At 32.0% G+C, this 19,547-nt stretch overlaps 1 protein-coding gene across 2 annotated transcripts in view; it reads right to left on the minus strand.

The window, feature by feature from the left end:
• Nucleotides 1-4,890: 4,890 nt before the first annotated feature.
• LOC117172189 (ornithine aminotransferase, mitochondrial) overlaps nucleotides 4,891-19,547 on the minus strand; it is a 118,633-nt gene continuing 103,976 nt past the window's right edge. For both annotated transcript variants that reach the window (XM_033360025.1, XM_033360024.1), the window contains exon 4: nucleotides 4,891-5,526. In XM_033360025.1, the coding sequence (XP_033215916.1) occupies nucleotides 4,933-5,526 (594 nt within the window). In that variant the 3' untranslated portion in view covers nucleotides 4,891-4,932. The remainder of the gene's footprint in view (nucleotides 5,527-19,547) is intronic.

A 19,547-nucleotide genomic window follows, 5' to 3' on the forward strand; every position in this document is an offset into this window, starting at 1 on the left:
TGTTTATGTTCACGTATTAATTTTTATATGTAATCGCTTCACCGATAATCGAACGCTTAAATGATATTAAAATTGGTTTTCGCTGCGGGTTCAAACTTTCTCCATATAGCTGTCCTAGCTAACATTAAACCAGATTGACGTGGGAAAATAGTTCGAAATTTGAAAATTTCGAATTGAAAATTTGAATTGAAGCTAATTTAAAATTAACTCTGTAACCTGAATAGATCATATACAGATGATTGATGTCCAAATTAAACAAGATCTATTTGGAAAGTTTATAATTATTAAACAAGTTTATTAAGCAAGATTGATTTGAAAAGTTTATAAAGTAATAATATTCAGCGTTTAATTTTTTGAGGGGGAATTAGTGTCTTTATGTTTAGGGTTTCGTCTGTGCTACGTGATTGCAGTAACACGTACCCTCCAGCAGGATTTTCACCTCAGTAAGCAATACTATTTCACTTTGGAAAATCGATTTTGTAATACTAAGTGCAATTATTTGAAAGCTTCTCTTTCATATAACCCTAAAAAGGAGAGAATTGCAACGGATTGGAACTAGCTGACATTTTCGAATTCGCGTTAATCATGGTTTCTTATTAGCTTAAACGAATTGAGAGGCCGATAAAGGATTTGAGGCAGGTTGAATTGAATGCGTGTGAATTCATATGACTGAGAGGTTAAAGTCAATTTAAAGAAAAATAATTATATATTTGTTCATTACTATTTATTTTCTTTAGGAACTTTATATTGCTATTGGACAATTTACAATAAATTCTGTATGCCCTGCAACGTTGGTTTCCTAGAAAAAATGGTATAAATCAACACTTGCTGACGTTCGCCGTGACGAATTGGGCCGAACGCGAGTGTATATTTTATCCTCACGAATGCAGACGCTTTAAGAAATGTTAAAGCGTTTGCGTACTGACGGATTGAAGTGAATTCAATGATTCCAAGCTTTTGCATCGTATTTGTGCGTATAGAAAGATTCATAATGTAAATACCGTGTTCCGGAATTTACACACATTGACACGCTGGTCCAATGCCCCATTACCGCAAACCGCGATTTTATGAGTGTTTTAGGCTTTTCAATCAATTTGTTTCGATAATTTCGTTTTTGCTGTGTAAAAAATAATTTATCATTAAAAATTTAAAACTTGAAAACTTAAATGGAGAAAAACTAAACGTCGATCGGTGGTCGCCTGATTAAATATAAAGTATTTATCATTTTTAAAATTGTTTTTAAATGTCGTAGCATATTTATAATTTATTCTTTTAAAGCTAATTTTTATTTAGTCTCAGAAAAGATTTCTTGAATTGAATATATTCCAGATTCACACGGTCGGTGAGTTAATTTTTTGTGTGCACTCATAATTTAGAAAATATTTTCACTGAAGAATTTAAGGGTGGTATGTTGTGGTATGTACTCACGATGGTGGTCGGGAAGCAAAAAAAGTCTGCTTGAAACACCTAGGAAAAGACATATTTGACATGCTTTTTCGAGTACGCAGGAGTACTCAAAAATCATTGAGCCAAAATCTGAACAGATCCTGTTCGTGAGAAAATCACATTTTAATTTATTTAAAAGTACCAATAATCGGTTTTTGGAGAATATCGCCTCAGGGACCGAAAATCGATGCTCGTAATATCTCCTAAAGGACGTATCTTACCAATAAAGTACTTTGCATATTATTTGTAGAAAATTTTACTACCTTTAAAATGACCCCTATATCTTTGAAAAATGCTCATAGTTTACCACTATAGAGCGCATATTAGTAAAGTCAATCAGTGAAAAACGTCGGTTTTTCTAAGATACCTTCTCAGGAATTTATTTTATCCATTGTACGATTACCGGTGTTGGTAGAGAACTCAATTAACTATAAAATGAGCCCTTGAACATTCGAGAATGTTTATTAGCCACCGAGATAGACCGTCTCAACGTGGGCTCTTTTTGATAATTTTTCAAGAAAATCGTTGATAATCAGTTTTTAAAAAATTTCTGATGTATTTATAATATTCTCGCAAACGAGGAATGAAATATAAGATTATGATTTTAAATAATGCCATAAATGAAAAGAAAGGATGCATTTCAACTATTGAGCATTAAACGATGAAAATTTAATAACTGCATCTTTCAATTTCTTTCCATAAGAAGAATCTGCAATTGAGTTGATCTTGCGTCTGTTTTAAAATTTGAGGAATTTTGACTCGACTTTTTTTAGCAGCTTAAGGCATGAGAGAGTTTTCAAAAACTGATTATCAACGATTTTCTTGAAACATTATGAAAAAGGGTCCACTTTGAGACGGTCTATCTCGGTGACTAATAAACATTTTCCAAGCGATTGATTTACATGCTTCAGTAGGATGTGTGTGTTTAATGTTTCTGTTACATTCACTGATAAAAGATGTTCCAACATCTGATCCATGAGTATGTCGATATCTTGGAGAGAATTATTTCTCTTCATTGAGAAGCAATCATTAAAAATGTTATCTATTGTTCTGAAAGTAGATATGTAAGTTGCAACAGGAGTGGACCAAGATCACCACATATTTTTTCATCATTAAGGGTAACTGCATTTTTCAAAAATTTTCGACACGCATTTCCTTCAAAGGTCTCACTTTGGTAGTTTTTGGAAATTATTATCAACTTCTTAGGCCATCCGAATGCTGCTTTCCAAACCGAAAGAGATATTAAAACGTTCCAGAAAAGATAATTGACGAATCCTTGCATTATATGCAATTCCCGGATAACACATTTAACGAGAACCAGCACACTATTATCTTCCTTGAAAAGAGGCTAATTCCTTATGCTGTAACGCTGCTGAAAAAACTGTGTTTTACCATCAGAAGAAAAAATTGTCTTATAATCTCTCTTCAAATCTCCATAATTTTTCAATTAGAAAACTTCTTCTTCAACTTCTGGCCAAAATTCCTCGTTTTTTGTCTGTCCATATTATAAGCTGACGAGACAGTAAGCAAATAGAAACGAGGATGTAGTTGTTTGCTGCTCACGAGTAGAACATTCAAATCAGATGAAAACTTAAATAAAATGTAATTTATTTTAGTCAGGCCGAAAACCATTTTTTTATTCTCATGAGTTTCCCTGATATCTGGCACTATGCAAAGCATGATCAATTTTGTAACGCTGGTGAGATAAATTTTTACTTCCATATTTCCCGGATAGATTTTTTTTCATTACAGGTATATTATCAAAAGTCGATTCTCCTTAGCTATCTGTTGATTCTGTGAACGGACAAAGTATGGATAAACAAATTTTGATGAAGCCCTGTCCACCATCTGCCATTCTTTAAAAAAAATCACCAAAAAATTTCTATTCAATAAAACTGCATCAACGAGCTCTTCAACATCAGCCCAAACAGCAGGTCTTTCTTCTTTCATATAATTCTGACTTGGTACAGATTTTCTGCCAGCAGAATGTCTGGTGAATAAAGCTAATTTTCTAATGTGATTAGCAGAAAGATCGGTATTAACTCGAAAGTTGTCCAACTTTTCTAAATAAAAAGAAGTCTCTGTTTTAAATTCTTTAAATGCCAACGTCCTTTTTCGTCCTTGAGTACTCAACACAATATCATTTTTTTATGTTTCAATTTCTACTTTATTTTTTATGTTTTTTTTTCAGCTATAAACTCTATAGGTTCTTCCTCTAATCTATCTAGTAAACTTGTCACATTTTTAACTGCTATATGCTCACGCTTTTCAAAAATATGACTCTTGCCTCGTCCAATTCGTTGTAAGCATTTCGTGTATCACACTGTGTATCAGTTTCTATTTTTAGTATTTTCATCTTTGTATAGCCCTTTTCTCTACCAGTCAAACATATCAAACAATCGCAGTCCAGATAATTAGAATCAACACTTAATTGTTTGGACCTGGTAATTCTTGTTAGCGAAATATTTTCGTATTTAGGCATCTCTGAAAAGACCTCTTTTTATCATTCTTATCGTGTTCAGCGAGAGTGAATCAACACGTAGTACAAATGCTGATTAGGAATCTGTCAAGTTATATTTTTTATTGATTGAATCCTTCATCAATTTTTCGAGGCGCATGGTTATCTTAAAAGAACTTGATTTATTCATGCCAATTACAATTTTTCTTCCACAAGTACCGCATACCTTCTTCCTGTTCATCGCGTGATTGATCTTATGATCTTGTTTCGAAGTCATGATGCGATTTTATGGAATACTTTCTAGGAAACTCCCGATAGCCACTAAATGGATTAAAATACCTCAAAGAAAGTGAACAAATCTTATATTTATTTATTTCTTCCATTTTATCTCAGGCTTTTATATTAATTTTATCCTTGAAACACAGAAAAAAGCTTGACTCAAAATAAACAGAGATGTTTTATGTGAATACACACAATACAAGAAATATTAACACGAGGTAGATAATACTGTCATACTGTATGTCTTGAATAAAAATAATCCAACTTAACTGAGTCTATGACTTACATGCAGGTAATTAAGTTCTCTACCAACAATGATAATCATACTATGCATAAAATACGCATATGAGGAGGTATCTTAGACAAACCGATTATTGGTACTTTTAAATGAACACCACATTCACATTTCTTAGGTGTTCCAAGTAGACTTTTTTTTTCTTGCTTCCCGAACACTTTTTACCGGCGTCAATTTTGTACTAGAAGTAGACTAGATCATACTTTCTCAAAATGACTTAAGTTTTAGTAGGAGTGTTGTGTTTCAATATTAACATGCAGCAGTGTAAAAATCCCGTTTTTGTTACCCTTGAAGTGCATTTCTAATCTTCGTAAGAACATCAATCGAAGTAGCCTATACTTGCTCATTAAACATGTGCATATAGTTCATTGTTCCAACTCTACGAAAATGGGCTAAGTTTAACAATTGAATGTATCATGATGAGGCATAATGCCACAATACTCTATATTTAGATTCATTTACAGTAAGTTAAAATAACTCTTCTAATAATTTCAGCACATTCTTGAATTTGTGAAGTAGATATAATAAGCGGTGGAGCTAATCTGATTATATGATTATGTGTCGGTTTTGCTAACAGTCCCTGGTCCTTTAACTTAAGACATATTTCCATGGCGTCGATTTCTTTATTAATAACAATTGCATTCAGAAGACCCTTTCCTCGTACGAGAGTGACAACATCTCTGGGAAGTTTATTGAGCTCTTCTCGGAGGATCTTCCCACATGATTCTGCTCTTTCCGCAAGCTTTTCCTCTTCTAAAACTTTTAATGCTTCTAAGGCAATTCTGGAACCCAAAGGATTGCCACCATACGTTGAACCATGTTCACCCGGACCAATACTAAGCATCACAGGATTATTCGCCAGAACACCAGAAACCGGATAAAAACCACCAGAAAGCGCTTTTCCAAGAATCAGGATATCAGGCTTCACTGCTTCGTGGTCTACAGCTAGTAGTCTGCCGGTTCTGCATAAACCAGTTTGTACTTCGTCGGCAATCCATAAAACATTGTGTTTTGTGCAGAGTTCTCTCACTCCTTTCAAATAACCAGTCTAAACACAGAAGAAAATATAGCGTTAAGTTGATAGAATTCAAGTCAAGAATACAGGTTATATTTTATTTTACAATTGGTGGTTGCCATCGATACATTAAGAAATTACACGAAGTTCGCATTCATGTTTAATTTGGGGCATAATTTGACACGGCAGAAACAAAAGTGGCAAAAAACCATCGACATATAGAAATGGACCGGTAATGCTGTGGGGAGGACGGTAATGGGCTCTAGAGAGAGAGAAAACATATGAGACGTAGACCTATCTCTTTCTAGATAAAGCTGATTGGTCGAGAATATTTTCGTTAGGTGAAGTTTGGCGCAGCACGGGGTCATGCTTTGTGTCGCGAGTGCCCCAATAATGTGACGTTTATCGCATTTTTCAGAATTGATTTATTTATAATCTATTTAATTATAATTTATTGTAAATAAATATAAAAAATAGTGGCAGCTTGTTTAGCTTGTGGGCGTTGTCAAGACGTTTATATGGAGATATGTTTTCATACGTAAGTAAAGTTATTGAATGTAGTAAAATAAAAAATGTTACAACAAAAACAAAACCTCAAAATATGAAGTTTTGTACCTATTCAATACAAATGGTTATTTTTTATGTTATAGAAATATTGTTCAAATTTTTGACAGTTATTACATTATTCTTCAACTCACAAAACGATGATTATTGTAGCATTTTCAATCCAATTTCAAGAAGAATTCAATGTGCCAAGTTTTTAAAATAATCTATCTGAAACAGGTTATTTTATATGAATGTTCTTTAAAATCTAATTTATTATAACTACAAATTTCTAATCTATTGTTTATCTTTTTTTTTAATTAACCGTACAGAATATTTAGGCAATACCCGGGGCCACTAATTCACTTGACAGAGTCCTGAAATAGATAAAAGAAGGTCTACGTCTCATGTGTTTTTTCTCTCTCTAGAGCCCATTTTAGTTTTCCCCAAAGCGTTACCGGTCCATTTCTATATGTCGATGCAAAAAACTCACTTTCATGTCTAAGAAAAGCAAACATAGGACATACTTACATATTTTAATATCCCTTATTAATAGATAGTCAAAAAGAAAAAAATAATTCATCATCTTTCAAAGTATGTATTAATATTTATGGTATTTACATATTTGGATTAAATGTTCTGCAAGGACGTTTTCGGGCTCGGTGATCTGAAAATTGAGGTAAAACTTTAAGATTACCAAATGACGGATCCAATATAAGGAACATTATTTCGAAATTCTTACATATTTGTTTCGTGCAAATATGGAAGAAATTGTCAATAATGGCCGTGATATTGAATCCAAGTGCCATTCATAATTTTGAAATTGGAACATCAAATTCAAAATCAGCGAGTATAGAAATCCCCTTTAAAAAATTTCATGCAAATCTGCTTTTGTATAGGGGGGAAAATTTGTTATCATACCCTCTTAAGAATTTTCTACCTCTTAATTTTTATTAGACTTCACTAAATTTTAGTCCTAGTGGCCCTCTTTCGATTCATCAAAAGAGGTACCCCTAGAAAGACGATTTTTGAACATGAAGGTCCTAGCATTGTCGACAGTGTGACTCGCACGCTGTAATTTAATCAATCGTAACTTCTGCTAAAGTTGTTGAATTTAATTTCTACATAAGTGTTTCATAAGCTATTTTTAATTATGTTTACAATCGAAATAATTATTTTAGGACAACAGAAATATTTCTTGCTCATTTTTCGATTTAAAAAATATTGATGAGTATTTCTTTAAATAAGATCGCGATTGGACCTATAAGAAGGTTGAGCGCCCGACTGGAGCGCCGCGAATTGATATAGTGTAGTTAAGCAGCTCGTAGTTTGGTCTACTGAAAATCTGCGGTTACATTTGTGGTAGTATTTGTGCGCGCATTTTCGGGGATGTATAAAAAAGAATTTGAGGTCATGTCTTATTTGTCCCCGCATTTGTGGCCACACAGTATTTTCGACCAGGTTTGCAGCCAAACTTACGACTACATTTTCTGCCGTATTTTCAACTACATTTGCGGCTGCATTTTAAATTCAACAAAGCTTATTGTCACGCCTCATTAAAAATTGCTACAAACCAAGCCTGGTATATTTCTCATTATTAAATTCTTAATGTTCAAATTGAATCAAATTCACGTAGGCACTTAATTCAAGATTTAAATAGTTGATTTTTATAAATTCACCTGATATTTATTGTTGATTAAGGTCGCATAAATTAATTCTTGAATTTCTTGTGAAACTTAGGTTCTGACAAACTTATTGCTCGGTCAGTTAAGAAAAAACTAGCACCCCTCTTATGTGCAATATGATATTCAGAGAAGAGTTAAGTGTGCATACTGACAGTTGTACCTAGTGTCACGTACTATGTCGTGAATCTATATCTATATACTTAATTATGAATCATTTAAACTCTAAGAAAATTGACAATGCTCCTATATGTAAAAAACGGCTTTACACAGAGACTATAAATTGTATCGATTTAAAAAGAGAGAGATAGAAAGAAGAGGAATGAAGAAAGGAATACGTCTCAATTTCCCCTTTCATACCTGATAAAATCACCAAGATAAGATGGAACTCATATACATAGACGAGCCTACAAAATATTAATTTCTGGAAAAAGGAATAACTTGTTGTATGGACCATTGGCATGTGGCACTCTTTGGATAATGTGCAGCCACTTCATTTTTTACGACGTAGGCTAGAATCTTCAAATATAGCTGGATGACGAATGCTACACCTCTTTTTCATAGAATTATAAATTTCCGAAGCCTACACGTGGAGAAGGGTGGAAATAACTGCACCCGCTCAATTATACGTGGACTGTATTGGTGGAGCAGAACCTTATGGCAGTACCATTCCCGGCAATACCAATTATCAGATCCACTTCCAGTTCTGTCAACTTCGAGTAAGAAGGAGTTACCTCTTTGTTAAAAGCTATTTCCAAGGTCTAAAGTCTTCAAGGTCCCAGTTCCAAGTCTCAATTTTAACTCCAGTGCTATTTTGCACTTTGTGGTTTATTTAATTATTTAAACCACATCTCCCAGATCCTTATCCAGGTAATCAACAAATCTCCGCAATACACACAATTCTCTCTCTCTCTCATTTCAACGTTCTTGTTCGTCCAACTATTTTAGTCATTCCCTACCGCTAAATTGATCTGTCAATAAATGTCTTTACTAATCTGTATTTCATATCCTTCACTTATTTCATTTGACCCCTAAAATCCTGTTCCCTTAGCCCAGAACCATACGTTCTGTACGTAAATCAGGAATATCACTGACCACTCATGTATTGTTCCTAACTTTCTTCCTAGGACGTTACATACGCACAATTTTCTTGGTGCATCGGCCGTTGGGGTATGTAGTAGGGGAAAATGAATTAAAATTGAAATTTATTGAAAGATTTATATTTCAACATTAAAACAAGTGAAAAATTTAAATGACCCATTATTGTTTTGGCGCACCAGCTGTTGTGATATGTAGTAAGGGTAAAATAAATTAAAATCTAAATTTCAGTGAAAATATAAATAAAATAAAATCAAAGTAGAAGCAGTGTTAGTACACATATTGATAATAATCCATGTTAAAACAATCAAGTTTTAACAAATATTACGACTGTTTTTTTGCATGTGGATTAGCCACATCAGACAATCATAAGGTTCAACAGCACACTTTTTACACACAAAACAGACAATTATAAAATATTTGCTTTTATTATTTCAGAGGGTACATTTAAAAATGTTAAACTCTTATAATGGAACAAAATCATTTTCTTAATTAAATTCCTACATATTCCAGGTACAAGGAATAGAAGGGTCCGGAGCTCAAGTGAACATTGCTTGATATCGGGTAACCGTAAATATAAGAGAAATAACAGTTAGTACAAATAATCAAAAAGAAGTTTTTTTTAAAAGACAACATGCATTAAATAAAGCTGCAATATTAGCAAAAAAATTGAAGACGAAATCAGTAAATCAATTTTACCCTACCAAAAGCAGTCAAGAAAAATTACTCAAGTCTAACCTACATCACTCTAATAAGCTCGTTAAAACAACTAAAAAGCAAAATATAGCACATCGTTTTGATAAAAATACATGTGAAAAACATGGACATGCTACTAAATCAACATTATTAGAAGAGGAAATACCCAAACTCCTATGTCAAAATTATAAACTCACGAAAACAATAAACAAAGTCAATAAAACAATCGTAAATATAGAATCAATAATAGATATTATTACCCGAACTGATACAAAGAATCAGTTAAATCCTTAAATTACCAAAATATTAAGACAGACTGATAAAGTTATCGAAATAATTGAAAAAAGAATTAAATTTTCACATAATCAGTATCCAGAAAAAACCAAAAATATCTAATAATCTGAAAAATAGACGAGCACCGTAACCCGAACAAGACATTTTTACGTGTAAAACTCATTGATGAACTCAGAAAATTAGCAAAACCATTTGGAACTAATAACGCTAAATATGAATATTTCTCTAGGATTTTCAGAGATATAACAAATAAAAACTAAAATAACGAACAGAAATATATTTATGACATATGAGATATACATTCACTGTCCACATAAAAATCAAGAATAAATTTTTAAACAAGATTGAATTTGAAAACAATAAAAACCGTACTATTATGCTTATTCAACACATCCCCTTATGTCAAATAAAATTCCAGAAAGCTGAAATTGATAACACTTTCTCGGCAACAAACTCCACAGTTATTTTTACAGAAAATTTCTTAGCCGAAACTAAACAAAAATCACTCTTAAATATCGAACAAAATTTCCCATCTCCTAGTGATAAAAATTGCTCTAATTGTGACACTCGTATAAATATCCACTCAACACATGCAAATAGCAGCATAAACAAAAACCCGATGAGTTAGAGAAAAATATAACCAACGTGGAAAGATCAATGAAAGTAAATTACGTACAAGGGAAAATTATATTATGCCAAATTTGTAAAAAGAGGGGGGCACACTTATTTTAGTTGCCGAAAGCTCGAAAGTTTCAATCAATACACGCAGTCTCCCTCAAATCCCCTGTCCAACCGTTTGTGACCTAATACAATACATTCCCAAGAATCATAATTCCTCAAAGGGAATTCCAACGTGACGATAGAAAAATGTGGACAACCAAACCTCTAGAAACCGTCGATATTTAATTTAATTTCAGCAAGGGAAATAATATACTTGTTGGGGGTTATTAATTGTTTCAAATAAGAAACACTGTGTAAAGTAAAGGCAAAGAATTTATTTAGTAACAAGCATACAATTCAACCGCGGTTTACAATCGAACTAACGAACGGACGAAGGAACTAAGTAACTAACTAAGGTGGACGTCTGTCCTTATATACCTGCATTTATTACTCCTTCGAATATTCCAGGCCTACTTTCTCAGTGCATCTAGTATCTCTACATTTCGAGAATCTTCTAGCCTGATCTTTCTTGCGTAGTACAGATGCAGTCTCGAACCTTCTAGATGTAGAGTTTTTATAGTTAATTTTCCACAACAATACCATCCACAATAATTTAAACCCCGGGATTAAAAAACCATGTCCGTATTATGATCGATACAGGTGCAGGCTTAAATCTTTTAAGAGAACACATAGTTGAACCATCAACACCCATAGATAGAGTTAAAATATTTAGGCTAACCGGAATTAATGAAACCCTGTATAAATTTTAGATCAAATAAAAGTAAACATTTTTGGATATTTAACCACTTTAAATATCATACCAATAGAAGTTCCAATAGATGATGACGGCGTATTAGAATCAGAATTTGTTATTTATAATAATGTTAATATTAATTATGCAGCCAGATGTCTAGAAGTAAATGATGAAAAATATCCTCTTTCATCAAAAAATAAAATCACTTTACCAGAAAGATCTATCTCAGTTATTTATTTCATCATAAAAATCCAAAAGTGAGAACAGGATATATTCCCCAACTATCAGTAAAATCCGAAATATTTTTAGGTAACGCAATTATAACTAATGATAAAGGTAAAGCATTCGTATAAATAGCAAACACTTAATTAGAATGAGTAGAAGTGCTAATACCGGCAGCAATTCTTGAAGAATTTTAAGAAATTACAGAGCAACCATTTAATTCCGAAAATTTCAATACTTTTACACTAATAGAAGATGTATTTTACAATTTTTTAAATTAAAATGATTTTCCAATTAAACCAGAAAAAATGTCCAAAACTTCTTGCAAGGAAAGAACAGAAAAAACTATGGATCTACTTCGTTTACATCACTTAAATGCAGAAGAATTAGCACATGTAGAAAAATTAATAATAAACAATGCAGATAGATTTCATATCCCTGTGGAACGATTGACCGCTACCATTGTTCTCCAACACAAGATACCAGCCACCGACGACCACCCCGTGTTTAGGTGTCAATGTCGATTGTCGCCCATTCATAAAGAAGAACTACTAAGACAAACAAATGACCTACTTATAAGCGAAATAATTAAACCATCGCAATCCCCCTATAACACGCCTGTATGGATTGTTCCCAAGAAAGAAGATTATTAAGGAAATAGAAGATGGAAAATGGTTCTTGATTTTCGCAAATTCAGTGAAAAAACCATTCGTGATTTAGTTCCTCTGCCAAACATTCGAGCCATTTTTTAAATAATTAGAAACCGCGCAATACTTTTCAGTTTTTGATTTAGCATCAGGTTTTCATCAAATTAAAATGGGCGAATAAGGCTTTCACAAAAGAACATTTTCAACCCCCTTGGTCATTATGAATTTGACCGAATTCCATTTGGACTTAAAAATGCTCCAGCCTGTTTCCAACGTCTTATGAATATTACTCTATCAGGATTAATTGGAACTGAATTATTCGTTTAAGTTGACGACATTGTTATTTATGCAGATTCCTTAGAAGAACATCATAGAAAATTCAGTACATTAATGAATCGATTACGTGAAGCAAATCTAAAATTACAGCCGGATAAATGCGAATTTTTATGACCCGAGGTAATTTCTTTAGGACATATTATTGATAAAGATGGCGTACGTTCTGATCCAAAGAAAACAATAGCAGTAAAAAACTTTGTCATTACAAAAAATGTTACGAATATGAAACAATTTTTAGGTTTAGCCGGTTATTATAGATTACTTATAGATGGGTTTTCAAAGAAAGCAACACCTCTACATCAACTTTTGAAAAAGGGCGTACCTTTTAAATGTACTGAAAAACAGCAAAAAGCATTTGAAAGTTTAAAACAAGAATTATGCGAAGAACCTATGTTAGAAAGTCCTGATTTCGATAAACCTTTTATCCTTACCACTGACGCTTCAGGTTTTGCAATAGGTGAAGTTTTGCTTCAAGGTGAAATCGGAAAAGATAAACCAATAACTTATGTATCCAGAGCACTAAATATCCGTGAATTTAAATACGACACATATAATAAGCAAGCTTTAGCAATCGTGTTTTGTGTAACTCATTTTCGACACTACTTTTACGGTAGAAAATTAAAAATTATTACTGATCATAAACCATTAATCTGGTTCCAAACTTCAAGTGACCCTTGTTCACGCGTAACAAGATGGAAATTAAAATTATTAGAGTACGATTTGAAAATAGTTTACAATGCAGGTAAAACAAGTGTAAATGTCGACGCTTTATCAAGGAATCCAGTAACTTCTACAAATAATGAAACTGAAAATCAGGGAAAATTCATAAAGGAAAATCCCTTAAATAAAAGTTATTTAATTCTGGACGAGGATGAAGAAACATAAAATATTAGGAAAATCAAAAACATAATTACGGAAATTTTTTAAAGGAAACTAGTAAATTTAATTATATCAGATAAAATAATAAATGGAATATGTAATGCCATAGAAACTAGGGGAAAAATGCTAAATCTAAGAAATTCAGAAATGCAAGTTAGTTCTAAGAAATCAATGAATCCAGGAACTCCTGTTAGGTCTCAGAAATCAATGAATTAAGAAACTCTAAGAAATCCAGAAACTGAAGCTAGGTCTAAGAAAACAATGAATCCAGAAATACTAAGAAATTCAGAAACTCAAGTTAGGTCTAAGATATGAATGAATCCAGAAACTCTAAGAAATTCAGAAATTCAAGGTAGTTCTAAGAAATTAAGAAAATAAAGAAATAAAAAATTCAGGAAATGCAGGAAATTCATGAAATTAGTCAAGAAACTCTAAGAAATAAATCAAAGGAAATAATGCAAGAAGAAATAATAAAGCTATGAGGCAATAAGTAGATATTCCAAAGGGATGGTAAAGATCCTAAAATCGTGGTAGAATGTAGAGATCACCTAAGAACGAGGAAAGATAATTACTCGTACTTCAAATGAACGATAGGAATACCTAAAGATAATGGATCTAAAAGTGTAGCAAAAAGAAATGAACTACATGAATTCAAGCATCTTGTTACAGGTGAAACTAAAGCAATAAAAAGGCAAATTTTTATCACATAACCTCGAAAATTTTACATATTGATTGGCCAGAAATAAAATCCATATTACAAGATGTATTTTCGTATTTATGGACGATTGCCCATTGCCAGTAACAAACGTAGGTAATGAATGCATTTTAACAATTCAGGATATTATTAGAAAATATTCTCTAGCTATACCTTTGCCTAATCAGCAAGCAAGTACAATAGCAGACGCATTTGTTAAAAGGTTTATCTGTAATTAAATAAATATTACCATTTTTCAATACATTTTTTCTAATTAATATATACGTAAATTTTGGACATCTATAAAATAAGTAAGTAAATCTATTTATACAGACAATGCATAAATTAAATCCTAAAATATTAAACAATTTAATTATTAATAATATGTATTAGTCATGGAGTTTAAACCTTAAGCCAATTTAATATTTTACACAAATAAATTTAAATTAGTATAAAATAAATAAGATGAATAAATATAAGTATTTTTCCTTAAGACCACTAATATATTCATATAAATAAAAAACTTTATACAACAAACAAGGAGAATATTCATAATAGATAAACAATATATAAATAAATGAAGTATTTAGGCATATTACATCATTATAATCAATATTGGACCCTTATATAATTAAATTTAGATTTTTATGTAAGAAATTAATTAAAAGATATTATTACATTAGAATTACTGTCTTAATTAAATTATAATTTAGCCCTTAATGCAATAAATTAATAATATATAGATAGATTTAGGTTACTAAATATCAATAAAATGAAACTTTAGTCGTATGTAAATAAATTAAAATCTAATTAATATTACTGTTTTATTTAAATGAATAATATATAAATATAAGATTTTAATATTTGAAAATAATTTACTATTACTCTTAAAATCTTAATATTTTAAAATAAATCATTATTTCGGTAAAATAAATAATAAATAAGATGATTATCTGTTGAATGAATCTAATAAATATCAGCACTCTACATAAATAAATTCTAATTAAATAAATTAAGACTTTTATAGATCAATTTAGTAATTAATACAATTTAAATAGATACTAAATATAGTAAATTTCAAGCGGATACCGTTCCTATTTCAGAAATAAGAACCGAAATCACAACTTTAACCTTCTTATTGAGAACACCTACAGCACAAATTCGAAATCCTAATTTTCTCAAATCCTACCTAACATAATTTATAACATTGTTATATAGACAATAAAACTTCCTAATAAGGCAAGTCCACATATCGGCGAATAAATAAAAACAATAAATAGAACCTGAGTTACAAAAAAGCAATATGAATGTCATAAAACTTCCCTCTAAAGTCACCCCTTTGAGATAACGTAATTCAGTTCCCCGCCTATAAACCATATTGATCTCTAGCTTACTTAAAACCGGTCACCACTAACCTTTTGAGTATTATGTTTTAGGTCAAGAGCCAGAAGCGAAATGGAATCAACATTTGTGAAATTTGCAGCTTTCATTTTTTCCCTATAATCTTCAAATTTTCTGAAATCGATGAACGAAATTATTGAAATGTGTTTTTTCACTCAATTCTCTCTTTTCATAATACAAACGCATGGCAACTCTGTCTTTTTTACGCTTACATTTTAACGTTATAACTTCTCTAATTCAATTAATTAACCATATTTAACTCCACAATTATTTGTTCCTAATTAAAGGAAAAGCATGGTAATCCAGTCTCCCTTCAACCCAAATGCAGGAGGTAAGCAAAATCCATTTAGAAAACGAGTTTCAACTTCAAACAGAAAATGATATCGGAACAAGACAAAACCGATAACAGATCAATAACTGCAACAATACCTATAATATTTTTGATACTCTTTGCGACTAACATCCTACGAAAAATTAATATGACACTCGTGTTTTACAAATTTTCTAAAACATACGCCTTTATCAACACATACAAGAGGCGCCGCAAGAAATTGAAACGATTGCTACAATTTACTACCAGGGAATATCAGTTAGACTATAACTGACGAAATAACTGACATTCAATGCAATCAATGAAGTTTTCCAGTTAGTATCAAACAAACCTTCTACATGAAGGAATACACAGTCCAAATATTTTCTATAACTTGATAAAACTTAGATATTAGATAACAAAAGAATTTAAGAATAAAATAAATGATATTTGATTCTTTATAGCCAGTTGTATTATTAGGAAAAATGAGAATTTATTTATACCAACGGGAATTCATGAATCTATCTATTTTCTATTTAGAAAAGAGGTTATTTGAAACAATAACTTGAAAAGGCGGTTTCACCCCCATAGTTCAAGGCGGGTAGGGGGAGATGTCACCCTCAGTGACCAAATCAAGATTGGAGTAGGTTTCAATCATAAATAAATGTTTCGATCAAATGTAATCCTATTACTACATTCAATTATGTATTCTATGAGTTATAACCAAAAGAATTGAAATAAATTATGTAATCAAATTTTCAGATCAGATAAATGAAGCAACTGCGATATTTTATAATTTAATAATATTTATTGAATTCTCAAGAAATTATGGATCGAAACATAATCATAGAAATATTAAATAATTATTAATCGAATTCTCAAGAAATCATGTATTGAGCGGAAACATTAAGATTTTTCTAGACTTAATCAAAAAAGAATAATTAACTTCTCATCAATATGTACGCAATTAATACACTAGAGATACTGTAACCTAGAAAGTATATGGATATGAATAAATATTTACCTACATTTTTAAGGAAAATATGTAGGCCATTATGATAATATTGTAACTTTAAAATTATATGGAAAATACTAAATATTTAACGAATTTTTACCCACATGATATTTTCCCACATCAATTAATTCGAGTCTGACATTTTGGCTCGAACATATTGGCTTCAAATTAAGATTTTTCTAGACTTAATCAAAAAAGAATAAATTAACTTCTCATCAATATGTACGCAATTAATACACTAGAGATACTGTAACCTAGAAAGTATATGGATATGAATATTTACCTACATTTTTAAGGAAAATATGTAGGCCATTATGATAATATTGTAACTTTAAAATTATATGGAAAATACTAAATATTTAACGAATTTTTTCCCACATGATATTTTCCCACGTCAATTAATTCGAGTCTGACATTTTGGCTCGAACATATTGGCTTCACTATATGATTCGAGAAAATCGGGGGGATATGTCACGTACTATGTCGTGACCCTATATCTACATATTTAATTATGAATCATTTAATCTCTAAGTGAATTGTGTAATTGTGTAATTTGGCTTTACCCAAAGACTATTAATTGAATCGATTTAGAAAGCGAGAGATAGAAAGAAGAAGAATAAAGAAAAGAATAAGTCTCAATCCCCCCCCCCCCTATTCATCACTGATGATATCATCAAAAGAAGATGGAACTCATATACATTTTCGAGTCTACAAAGTATTGATTTCTGAAAAAAGGAATAAATTGTTGTATGGACCATTGTCACGTGGCACTCTTTGGATAACAGCCACTTCATTTCTTACGTCGTAGTCTAGACTCTGAAAATATAGCTGGACGACGAATGCTAATTCCCTTTTTCAAAAAATTATAAATTTCTGAAGCCTACACGTGTAGGATTATCGGTTAGGTTGTCGATGGAGGTTATCGATTACACGTGGTTTTTTCCGTTCAGCAGAAACTTCTAGGAGAACACGTAGAAAAGGGTGGTACCAAAGTGCGCCCACACGAGTATAAAAGGAGGTATCCGTACTCTCAAGTCAGTTCGGCATATTGCTAGCAGTTAATTCGTAGTTTTGTCCTCAGAGTCTTCAGTGGGGTAGCTCTTCTGGTTTTCGACGTGAATCTAAAATCCGAATTCCGGAACTTGTTCCCTGAGGGCCCGTCAACCTACCTAGTCAAGTCCATTCCAGACAGTACTACTCCTGAAATCTAGTCAAGAAGGTTCAACCCATTACCAGATCCAGCTCCAGTTCTGTTAACTTCGAGTAACAAGGAGTTACCCCTTTGCTAAAAGGTATATCCAAGGTCTACAGTCTTCAAGGTCCCAGTTTCGAGTTCCGATTTTACCTCCAGTGCTATTGTGCACATTGTGGATTATTGGATTGTTTAAACCACGTCTCCCAGATCTTCATCAAGGTAATCAACAAATTTTCGCAAAATACACAATTCAATCTCTTTTTTATTTCAGCGTTCTCGTTTGTTTAATATTGTATTTCCTTTCCACCCACCCCAAGAGCAATTAACGACATTTCCTTCAGAGTCGTGTCTCCCATAAAATTCTTTTAGTCATTGTCTACCCCTATATTGATCTTTCAATAAATGTATTTACTAATCTGTATGTCATATCCCTTACTTATTTGATTTGACCCCTGAAATACTTCTCCCTAGCCCAGAACTATACGTTCTGTAGATAAATCAGAAATAACACTGACCACTCATGTATTGTTTCTAATTATTATCCTAGGACGTAAGACTAGAATGTTAATTAAACTGCATTTTAGTACTAGTAAGGCCACACTGGCGTGGGATTAACAAGTCTCTATAGATCTCATTAGTGTATTAATCATTTCTAACATTTCTCAGGTAATAAATTTATGTATAATTTATGTAAAGCTCAAGTTAAAGATATTTTTCATTTGTTCTATACATTATTCTTTAAAAACCGAATGAAAAATATCAATGTCTTGTCCACTATATATAAACTATATCAAAATTTTTCACCTGCCCTCTTAACCTGAAAATGGGAACAAAGTGTTCGTTTTTGTTGTAAATTTTTAATTGAGTAAGAATACCTATTAGTGTGAAGGTTACTTTCAAACTAGAGAGTTTGATTACTCAATAAAAAAGTAAAAAACAATATACTAAAATATTTGCATGGGACGTTTCAAAACCTGTACAGGTTTATGAATCAGGCTAATCAGTCTGAAAATATAATATTATTTGCAAAAGTAAACTAAGGAAATTTCTGATATTCTCCTAAAGCTCTTTTACTCTTATTTTAAGTGGATGCCTAGCTTGATCAACATAAGCCTGATGTCAGTCTGTGGACAGTTACTGATTTAACGATTAAATAAAGTTAGGATCGTTTTATTTAATCTGGAGGGAAGTCTTCCTAATACACAACAAAGCGTGGTTCAGTTTCTAGAGTTGTTTGGGTTGTTAAGGATAACGACGCGTCCTTGCGCGTCGTTGCAATGATGGCGATTTCTACCAATGCGGGAGTAATCCTCGCCGTAACGGGAGATCTACTGTAACGCTGCTGAAACTTAATAGACAAGTGATGGACGGTAAGGGTCTAAGAATAAATAGGCCATGGGTCATAAATAGAAACGGCAATTGTTTGGGAAATGGAAGGCAGCACCCTAAAAAACCAACAGGTCTCAGAATCAACTATTGTCGCCTCTATCAGTGTACACTAGCCTCTAAGCATACATAACGAATCATCCACGAAAAAATTGTAAAGAAATTATAGGCAAATAAGAATCTCTTTGACCCTGACAATTAATTTGTTTTGTTAGCCAGTTTGGAAACCAATACGCTCGTTT

Source organism: Belonocnema kinseyi, chromosome 4, assembly GCF_010883055.1.
Source record: "Belonocnema kinseyi isolate 2016_QV_RU_SX_M_011 chromosome 4, B_treatae_v1, whole genome shotgun sequence".
Classification (NCBI taxonomy): Eukaryota; Metazoa; Arthropoda; class Insecta; order Hymenoptera; family Cynipidae; genus Belonocnema; species Belonocnema kinseyi.